The sequence below is a fragment of the Echinops telfairi genome, unplaced genomic scaffold (genome assembly GCF_000313985.2).
Source record: "Echinops telfairi isolate 266 unplaced genomic scaffold, ASM31398v2 ScPeMD7_1957;HRSCAF=2489, whole genome shotgun sequence".
Classification (NCBI taxonomy): domain Eukaryota; kingdom Metazoa; phylum Chordata; class Mammalia; order Afrosoricida; family Tenrecidae; genus Echinops; species Echinops telfairi.
In genome coordinates, this window is record NW_022105855.1 from 5,022,598 (window position 1) to 5,033,973 (window position 11,376).

Genomic DNA, 11,376 nt, shown 5'->3' on the forward strand with positions numbered 1-11,376 from the left:
TGATTCTGGTTTACTTTGGTGGTCATATTATGACAAAAACAACAAACAAAACCAGAACTAACAAGATCATTGTCATCAACAACAGCAACCTATAAAACAAAGAAACAAAACAAAAAACAAAAGAAAACAAATAGGAAAACATTGTCAATTATCCCTAGTGTATAATGTGATTGCATTGATAACACCAGTAATTTATCCAATCACATAAAATTTAAGGTACTGTTGTTATTAGGGGTTTATGTGAGTCCAACTGAAACCTGCAATCCATCAATTGCTGCTTTGTACAAACTGATTTATTAACTGATTGAGCTCTGTTTACATTGAGCATGGGGATTGGTGCTAGGGGAAAATTTCCTGTATCATCTTTCATAAATGTAGACCCTTGTGTCTCAGGCCTAACTTGTCATATTAAGGCCAGTGGAGCATTGAGGGACCAACTAAATGGTGGTTCTGGGTCTTCTTCTTTGGGATGGCCATCCCTTGCATCCTCTGCCATCAGGGTATTTCAGTCCTAAATTCAAGGGTCTAAGTAATTTTGAGGTAAGGCCCAGTTTGTTCAGTCAGGCTTCCACATGGACTCCTTCTGGTCTGGCCCTTGGGGGATGCTAAGGCCATCATAGTGCCCAGTCCATGGTGCAGTTGACTGCTAGTTGAGTAGTGACATATTCACAGTGTCTACTCAGGACCATAGAACCAGATTTATTCTCCCCTTAGGTTCCCTATGATCATTGTTGCTCCTCCCCATTTACCCACCACACCCACTAATAGAAACACCAGTTCCTCCTCTAGAATGTAGAAGCTCCCATCCCCTGCTATTTATTTCTTAGATAAAGAGGTTTGATATAAATTTACTGATAAAATAATGAGCAAAGAGATCACTCTTGGGATTTTTTTTTTGCAACATGAATTATTCACCCTCATCCTTAAGTTGTGGCACAATTATGAGTGGGTGATCTAAAATTTTTTTCTTTGGAGTTAACAGAAAGAGATTATTTTTCTTTCTTTCTTTTAAATGTGCAAAATATGCTTGAATCAAGATATGTTGAAAATTCAGAAGGTAGAAAGTAAAAATGAAAGGCAATATCCTGTTATCATCTTTCCAAAAACTTGTTTGGAGTAATGTTATGCCAAGTACATTCACAGTACTCAGAGTCCAATGCTATTTATGATATGATCGCTTTTTAATGAGACAGTTTATTGCCCAACACAATTCCCTCCTAAGAAAATAGAGGGACTGAGGTGTTACAATAAAAACGTGTGAGTGATTCCATGGATAGTTTGCTCAGTTCTAGCTTGTACTGATAGAAGGAGAAAGGAAGTCAATAAAGTTTTCACAGAGGGAAAGGCTATCAAGAAGAGCTGGTTTTAACATGTGGCAGGAATTGAGGGGGTGATATTGAGGGAAATGGGGGATACCATGGACAAACAGACACAAGAAGGAAATCAGGGTGGTTAAAAGTAACCTCCGGGTTTTCAGATAAACATAAGTAACATACTTTGGCTCAGTCTAGAGTTTGAAGGAACAATTGGAAAGAAGTAAAACTGGAAAGTTAGGAAGGGCCTTTATTCTCATATTGAGTCTATGCATCTATGCATTATATAAAATTGAAGTCTTGGGGGGATTTTAAACTGAGAGTAACAGTCAGTTGGTGATTTTGGAAGACCATCTTGGCTGCGATGGGGAGGATGAATTCAAAGATCAGCTGATAACTGGTTTTTGTACTAATTGAGGCATGAAATTAGAGGATTATAATCTGAGGTATTATGGTAGGACTCTGACATGAAAACAAATGTCGAGCAGGTGGCGTTTATAGTATTAGACATGAGCTACATGTGAGAAGATAAGGGAAGAGAGGCTTTAAGTTGACTTGGTTCTGCCTGGTGTAATGCAGATGCTGTTGCCATTAATTGAAGTAGGAGCTCTGAGAGTAATAGAAAAGACTATACATTTACTTTCATTTGAGGCACCTGGGGGTGGAAGGGCATGCAGAATTCTGAGCTGCGTATGTATAGGGAGTTTGTGCTTATGTAAAAACATAAAAAGACACAAGTGCTAGGAGAGAATCTGAGGGAGTGTCAACCATGGAGAGGAAGAGAGTTCTATCAAAGTTACTGAGAATGATTCCCAACCTGTGAGTCACAACCCCTTTGGGGATTGAACCCTTTCACAGGGGTCACCCGATTCATAACTGTAGCAAAATGACAGTGATGAAGTAGCAATGAGAATAATGTTATGGTTGGGGGGTCATCAAAACATGAGGAACTGTATGAAAGGGTCACGGTATGAGGAAGGTGGAGAGCCACTGAGTTAGCATGATAGAAGGGCCAAGAGAGTAAGGCAGCCGACAATAGACAAGCAAGAAACCAAGAAAGCAGCAGGCAATACCTTCAAGAATAATAGATGTGTTAATGTTAATAAAGTGGTCAGTGGACTTTATTTTTAAAGGTTCAAGTAAGCATCAGGCAAAAGAAAATATTATTTTGGCAATAAGGAGAAAGGAAATTATTGGTGATTTTTGATTAGTAGCAGTTTGAGAAACCTGATTGTAAAGAGAAGAGGTGGTTACTACTGAGGTATATTACAGGGATGAGAGAGGGCTTTTTTTTTTTAACTTGTCAAACTCAAAACTCACTGTCATTGAGTCAATTCTGATTCATCACAATTTCTATAGGGCAAGCGAGGAGTGTTGCTGCAGGTTTCTGAGGCTACCAATATTTTAGGAGCAGAGCAGCTAGTGGGGTCAAACCACTGATTTGTGGCTAGCAGTCAAACTGGTAACCTACACCACGCAAAGTCCTTTTTTAAAGATCATTTTAGAGCTTAAAAATAAATGCTGGCACACATTATATTAACAGGATAATGGAGGGAGAGCTTTAATTGTTGCTCCAAAATTCATGCTGGAGGTCAAATGTGATCCCATTAAAAGGACATGAAAAAAGTGCTTGGCTTAAAAAATTTTTTTTAAATTATCAGTTCAAGTTCCATGTTTGCCCTATTCAAGTCGAATACCAATATTATTCCTTTCTCCCTAGATTTTCAGCTCCATTTCCTCAATTAAAGCATAATCCCCTAACTCAAATCTGATTAATGCAAACCTATGGATTAATATGATATATGGATTAATTCCCAATTAATAATAAATTATTACATAAAAGAACCTTTAAAGCATATCCATTAAGTACAAAACATGTAGACACAGAAGCGTCCCTGTTTCTGGGGTGCTTATGCAATGAAAGTGATCATTCTAAACCAATAGCTGTAATATATTTTATTTACAGCCATTGAAGACATGGAGGGGGGCACCGATGCACATAGGAAAGAGTGAGTGAATAGCTGACTGGCTTTAATGATGTGGGCCTTCCTAGAGCAGGTACTGCCTAACCTGGGTCTTCAGGGCTGAGGCCAGGTTTTCTGGACAGAAAGAAGGTCACTGGGTGAACATCTGGTTACACAGACCACATGTGCAAAATAAAAGCCGAGGGTTAAGAACTAGCATGGTGCACATGCAGAAGAACGGTTTTTAAGAAGTAAAGTTAAAGAAAAGAATTAGCTTAGAAGGGAAGGAGGATATGACAGTTTGGGATTAAATTTACATCAGGATAAAGTAATTCATGGATTTATCTACTGAAAAGGCCATTGGATTGAGAAATGAAATCCTCAATGGGAAGAGGCATATGAGGAAAATTTTGGAAAACACCTTAAAAATAAGGCCTTGTATCCTGGCAGCTTGATCAAATATATATTTTAGGAAATTAAATGGAGGATGTATGGCTTAATCCAGCTGTTACTGAGATGAAAGTGAAAAGTGGGACAAATAGCATAACAACTCTTTTCTATCGTTCCATTTTGTGGACTTCCGTGATGAGACTGCCGAACAAGGGAAACCATTATTATGAGATTTGTTTAGGAGGGTGACAAAATGATTTAAAATTTTCCTCTTTGGAATCAGAGTGCTTGGGCAATACTTCTTGTTCTATCCATTGTTGCCTTTGCAATATTGAACAAGTTGATTATTTGGTGCTTACAAATTTGCATCCAAATGTAGTGCAAAACTACTCCCTTTCTGGATGATTTTTAGGAGAGCTGAAAAACATATTACAACATATACAACACACTCGGTAATATTTTTAGCAGTACCTCTGTATCCTGAGGTATATCTGACCCTTCTAAGACTCAGTTATTACACTGTAAAATGGGGACTAATGAAACTGTTTATCTCTTAGAGGTGAGATGAGAGATACTTTACAGAAGGCATTTAGCTCCAGGGCTCAAGGAATGTTATCAATTACTACTAGTAATGCTATTTTTAACTGTATCTCAAGAACTATAACTACCTGATAGGATTATAAAATCAATTTACCTGTGCTTTGTGCAAATGGAAGACAGAATGAATCTTCTAATTGCTGTGAGAGAAGTCAATGACATTTTAGAAAGAGCTCTTATATTCTTGTGTCTGTACACTTGAGAGAATGGGGAACACAAGGGGCACTTTTTAAATGGCATCAAAATAGAAATCATTTGGAATGGACTTTTAAGGAAAAGGAAACCTGGATTTTCAGGGACACAGAATAGCACCCTCAAACTATTGAATCTTAAACCATGGAGAGGTAGACTGGACTTATGAGAGGCTTTCAGTGATGAAGAGAAGCTGTTGTAAAGAAAAGTTTTTAAATTAAAAGATGAATAGAAGTCAGCTATAGATGAACAATGTCCTTTGACTGAAAAGTGTTGAAAACACAGTGATCTCAAAGAATGAGATAAGTGTTTTTTGAAGTGTGTACCTGGCCACCAAATTGTTAGATAAGATTGGCAGTTCAAAACCAGCAGCTGCTCCCTGGGAGAAAGATGAAGCTGCCTGCAATTCTTTATAGATTTAAAGCTTCAGAAACCTAATATGGGGTCACTGTGAACTGGAATAAAGTATATAGTAACGTTTTTGTTGTTGTTATCTTCATTGTCTCTGGGAATTCTGATTAGTAAGGAATTGAGTTGGTAAACACAGAAACCTCAGGATCGAATCGTGACTCTGTCACTCGCTAGCAATGTGACTTGAACAAACTATTGATACTCTGAGACTTTTCAAGTATTAAGACCCCGTGCATTTCAGACATACCAAGAGATAATGTCTGCGTCATGCTTTGTAGGCCCTGGGCATAAAGGAGAACAAACTTCTCCCTCTCTGATGAATGACTCAGAGTAAATACTTAGAATGACATCTCTCTTTATCTGTAAAGTTTCTTGTAACAACAAAGGAGTGTGTATGCAGAACTTGACCTTGGCTCTATAGCCTTTTATCGTATGGTTATGGTAATAGGGTACAGGAAAGGGATGTTTGTTTTCTATATATATCTAATTATTCCTAGGGATGTTTATATCATTCCTAGGCTTGTCCACACCTCTTTGCTAAACAAGCCTCAGGAGACAGCAAAGAGTTCTCTTCCCCCAAATAAAATCATGATAAAGCCAAACCAAGCGGGAGCACCTCCTAGGCAGCATATTTTTGTGCAAAGCTGTCTTGTTCTAGGGTGGGGTGGTCCCTTGAGGGAGACCTCATTAACATCCAGGGCATTTGGAAGAAAACTCGGAAAGAGAAGACCCACAGTTAGGAGAAAATATCTTGAGGGAGAAATGCCATCAGAGAGAAAGAAATACAGGAACTTTCACCTCTTGGCTTTGGCTGAGGCTGGTTTCTTAGGAAACGGTCAAACCACCTTAGCAACTCCTTGGAGCAACCTTCACAATGTCTGTAGATGAGATGAGGCGGAAGCCAGTGTGAAGGGAAGGGAGAACAGACGTTCAAATCATCCAAAGCAGGAAAATCTCTGAATTTGACCAGGGAAAGAAGAACCTTGGAAGGGAATTTGAAACAACGAGGAATCGTTTGAAATGAAACATTAGTATGAGAATGAAAACATTAGTAGGAGTTAAGCAGAATCTCTTTTTCTGTCCTAGAGGCCACCCCAACAAAGAGGCATGCATTTGTTTTTCTCCTGGATGTAATATAACCTCTACTGAATAATGTTCCCAATGTCCGGGCCTCACCTCTGAGTCAAGCTTGGATTCACTCTCTTTCATCCTTTGGCCACAAAATTCCCTGAACACCTGGATCACGCAAGCAAAAGCACTTCATTTTAGCCATCAATAACAACCCAAAACCAAACTCCCTGCCGTGAGTCCACGCTGATTCTTAGTGACTCCCTGGGGTTTCCGAGATGGTAACTGTTTACAGGAGGAGACAGCCTTGCCTTGCTTCCTTAGAGCTGCTGGTGGTTTTGAACTGCTGACCGTGTGGATTGTGGCCTAACACATAACCACTATGCACCAGGGCTCCTTAGGGATTGATAATTAATTATAACTGGGTTCTTCTCCTTCTTTACCTTCTTTATACTATTTCTCTTTTGGGCCACGAGACTAGTGAACATTAAAGAGATAGGTTTCTTTGTTTTTTTATGTCTTTAAGAGGTGTGCTCTTACAAAGCAGCTGGAGAAATTGTATCCGTGTCTGTATTAGTTCCACGGAAGCCATTCTGATTCATGGACACCCATGCACAGATGTTAGAACTGTACTCCATAGGGGTCAGTGGCTGAATTTTCAGAAATAAATGGTCATGTCTTTCTTCTGAGGTGCCTGTGGGCAGATTCAAACAGGTAAGCATATTAACGGTTCTTTATAACAGACATCTTGGTTTATTTATTTTTCCAACATTAATTGAGCTCTTGTGTTTCAGCCAAAGGCTTCTGTTCTAGGATAAAGTAGCAATTAAACAAACACATGATTCTTTTAAAGAAGGGACAAGAGATACAAATCAAAAGAAGCAAATCACAGATGTAATGTAGTCGATGGTCAGTGCAACGGAGAAAAAGCCACTGTGGACAGTGGGGTCCCAGAAACACTGTGTCTGCGGACATCATACACTGGGTAACTTTGAAGGAGACATGCAGACTTTAGAAAAACATAGGGTTTGTGGAAAAGAGGCCTAACTTCAGCTATATTCTGCCTGTTTCCATTCCTTTACATGTTGTGAAATGTCCCAAGGGTCAACCCATGGAAAGGAAAATTCGAACTACAATAATCAGCTAATCGGAGCAAATGAGGGAAAGCAATTCTCTTTCAGAATACAAACTCTCATACATTTAGTGTATAGAAAATAATATGGCTTGGCCATGTGTTTAGCTGAGTCTGCCCTCTGCTGACAGAACAGATGGCTAAAAACAATTGATATTAAAAGTCAAAGTATAAACTTTCATTTTAGAGAATTCTCTGTCTTTTTAAAATGTACACACGTTGTTGTTGTTGTGTGCCATAGAGTCAGCTGAAACCCCTAGAAACCCTGTGCCAAACAAAGCACTGCACAGTCCTGCGTCATCCTCACCGTTATTCCCACGCCTGAGCCCAGTGACGCAGCTGCTGGGTCAATCCAGAGCTTAGGGAATGTGCATTGCGAAGTTCGGTTCCCTGGCTGTTCCGACAGGGGAACTTCCAATTTCTGAACCCTCATAATTTGTCAGGGTTCAATTTGATAAGCCGAGCTCACTCGCGCATGCTCTGTCTCTGTCTCTCTCTAACGCGCACACGCGCGCGCACACACACAGGCAATGCTTTAAGCCACACGTTAATTAAAGCACAGAGTCACTTTAAAAGAAATGAAGCAATCCCCCTGGAAAGGTGAGAGGGCACCCCTTGACAGTAGTTGAGATACTCTTCGCTTGCGGGTCACCCCTCGAGAGTGGAGGTGAGGGCTTTGTCCAGGGGAATACTTCCAGTTTTTATACGACACTTTCAAATGGGAGAGGATTGCCACTCTGCAGATGGTCAAGCAGCTTTCTCCTTAGTTAGCTAGTTCATCCTTACATCTCATCCATCTTTTCTTTCTGTTTTTTTCTGGGCTGCTGTTCTGGTCAGTGTGTTTCAGAATGATCTTCCAGGACAGTCCTGGATCAGAATTTGCTGGGGCCTGGCTTCAAGGTGAAGGTGTTTACCACGCCCGTCCTCATAGACCCCTTTGCTCATCACTTGTTTCACAGGGTCCTTTGTTCATCCCCTAAGCAGACAGGCAGACGCTGCTCTGTCCCTGTTATTAGTCTTTCTCAATTTAAGTACTCATCCACTTACTCATTTGAATATTTATTCTTCCTTTGTATATCAGGCGCTGTTTACAGTGCTGGCAATACTGTGGTGAACAAGATTGACCAGCCCATTACCTTTATGGAATATATATTCTGTGAAGAGGAGACAGATAAAAACCAAACAAATAAAAGCCATGTAAATATCACCAAATGAAATTTAAAATCAAACGCATAAGAAGGTGATATGCTATAAAGGGACTCATCACCTCACCCAGGCATGCGCATTGAAGATGGGAACTGAGTAACAGGAAGTAGCCCTCCAATAGTTGATGGGTGAATTAAGGAGTGCAGAGAGTACAAAGGTGCTAAGCCAGATAAAGACAAAACGGAAATTCACTATAAGCAGGGCATTTATCTGAGAAGAGACAGAAACTGGTCAGAAGTTTGATTGGGAGCAGGGTCTTACAGTATTTAGACTATGTACAACTGTGGAGTTACCCATTTCTATCTTGTCAATTCTCACTTACAGCACATCTCTAATTTTGACAAAAATAAGGTTTTGCGAGCAATCATATAAAGATAATAATGTATAACTTGACACAGAGCAAAATTGGACTTAGAGAATAGTAGGCACGGGTGGTATAAAAAACCACACACAAAAAGGAGGAATCAAGTTATATGAGAGAGAACTTGGCATTGAGCAGATGACAGAGGGGAAGTTCGTTTTCCACTGTACACTTTGTTTCTGTGTAAAACCAACTGCTCTACCTGCTGCTGCTAACCTAGATTTCTCTTATTCCTTGCAGATCACAAGGCTCCTTCTTCCACCTGGCGACCCATGGCCCTGACTCTGCTGGCTTTGTGTTTGGTGCTCTTGACTGGCCTGGCAGCCCTTGGGATTGTGTGTAAGTTGGGCTCTGATTTAGGGCATGATCCTGAGATCACCCCTTGTAATGGATTGTTTTTATTTTAAGTCCTGGAGCCTGGGGACAATTTGATGCAACTGATTCAAATGGTACTGATTTAAGCAATGATTCAAGTCCTGGAATAAATATTGAACTGCAGTGGTCCCTAGACAAGTAGGCCCGTACATCCTATTTTGAGTTAAGAATGTTTGTGTATGTCTGTTCACACATATTTAAATCAAAAATAGTTTTAGTGAAACCATGGCTTCACCTTCTTCCCTATCACCAAAGAGCGGGACTGTTGTAGGATTTACTCTCCTTATCATAGCTCAGTGGGCTAGCGCCATGAGACAAAGTTTTACTTAGACACCATCCAGTCAGTATAAGGCAACCGTTCTCAGCCTGTGGGTTGCGACCCCTTTGGGGTCGAACAACCCTTCACAAGGGTCACCTGATTCATAACAGTAGCAAAAGTACAGTTATGAAGTAGCAATGAACATACTTTTATGGTTGGGGAGTCACCACAACCTGAGGAACTGTAAGAAAGGGCTGCGGCTTGCGGAAGGTGGAGAAGCACTGGTTGAAGAGAAGGCGGCCTGGTGGCACAGGGGATGGCTAACCACCAGGTCAGCCAGGAAGCATGCTGGGACCTAAATCACTAAGCTGTTTGCTCAAAAGGCCTGGAAGTTTACAGACTCATTTAAGCAGGAAACTTCGGAAAATAAGAAAATTAAGATGGTAAAGGCCAGTGCAGAAATTTTTACATTTCACACTAGCAAAGGCAAGGTTTGCCTCATCAGATTGAGTCCCAACATCAGTGTTTCCTAAACAGTTGAAGAGAATGATTCAGGAAAATAAATCCTAGAAAGTGTTTTTGTTTTTTTCCCTTTGGGAAAAAATGTGCTTTTTAAATGGAGAAATTTGAGGTGTGCAGGAAAAGTGTACCCCAATGTCCAGGGTGTTCATCTACCTTTACTCCTTTCTCCGCTGTTGCTCTTATTATGAACATCTGTGTTCCCGTGGTACCTTTTTTACAGTGGATGCACCAATATTGATACATTGTTAACTAAGGTGCATAGTTTACATTAAGTATCCTTTGTGGGTGTGCTTGTACCCTCCTATGGGTTTTGACAAATGTATGTCATATATCCATGATGGTTGCATGTCGATTACTTTCACTGGTCTTAAAATAGTTTATGCTGCACCTATTCATCATTTCTCCCCTGTCCTTGACCTTTGGAAGCCACTGCTCTTTGTCTTTTACAGAAAGTCATATAGTGGAAATCATACAGTATGCATCTTCTTTGAACTAGTATTTTAAAAAAATCTATCAATATGCAAAAATTATTTCTCCCTTATCTTTTTATAGTTTTCTCATTTCTCTTTATCAATGAATAATACTCTATTGTGTGATGCACTACTCTTTGTTTATTCTTTGCTGTGAAATTAATGTATCTTCTGCAACTTTCTTCTATTTAGTATTGCTATTTGCTTCCCCATCTCGCAAATTTTAGAGCTTTTGCTGTTGTATCTTATATTTTAATATTTAAAAATAAATACATCTATACTTACATCTACATCAGTTTCTTGTTGTTTTTCTTTCAAACCCTTTATTTTCTTTAATTAATTTTGACATTATTAGCTATTGCTTTACAACCAGTATTTTATCTTTTTAAAGAAATATAATGATATATAAGTTTGTGAGTTCAGCCTGAGTAATTATTTGAGAATTTACATAAAATATTTATTAAGCAGTAACATTATCTACAAATTTACTCCTGAAATCGATTCTACTATTATGACTCTGCATTTTCAGGTAAGAAACTAGATTTAGAAAAGTTAATTTGCTTCAAGTCATACAATTTATTATGTACTAGCACCCAGATTTGAATCTAGGCAATCTGAGATCCTGGAGCCTGAAATCTTAAGCAATATGCTATTTGTCTTCTCCATATGTAGAAAAAGACAGATTTATGACACATAAGCTGCCAGTCTGACTTGGTGACTTGGATTAGTTTTTCAGTTCTATCAGCTGTCCATTACTCAGCAAGACAGCATCTCTCAGAAGGAAGAAAGATTGGGGAATCTTTCCCAACAGTTGCAATCTCTTCAAACTAAGAACCGGAAGCTTGCAGAAACGGTGCAGCGTGTGGCTGAAAAACTCTGCCGTGAGCTTTATAACAAAACTGGAGGTACGTCGGCCAGGGTCACCAAGTCTTACCTTTGGCCTCACAATATTCGTCAACGGAGGGTGAAAAATGTTATCAGTGTATATGGAGAAACATGCATTTTATTCCTTTTTCTTATTTTTTTAAAATACTTTTATTGGGGGCTCTTACATCTCTTATCACAATCCATACATTCATCCAGTATGTCAAGCACATTTGCACATATGCCGCCATC

General features: G+C 39.5%; 1 protein-coding gene across 1 annotated transcript in view; it reads left to right on the plus strand.

Moving 5' to 3' along the window:
* The window catches only part of CLEC1A (C-type lectin domain family 1 member A), a 31,697-nt gene that overhangs the window by 4,195 nt on the left and 16,126 nt on the right, over positions 1-11,376 (plus strand). The window contains exons 2-3 of the mRNA XM_013008585.2: positions 8,875-8,973; positions 10,989-11,165. Coding sequence (XP_012864039.2) covers positions 8,875-8,973; positions 10,989-11,165 — 276 coding nt within the window. The remainder of the gene's footprint in view (positions 1-8,874; positions 8,974-10,988; positions 11,166-11,376) is intronic.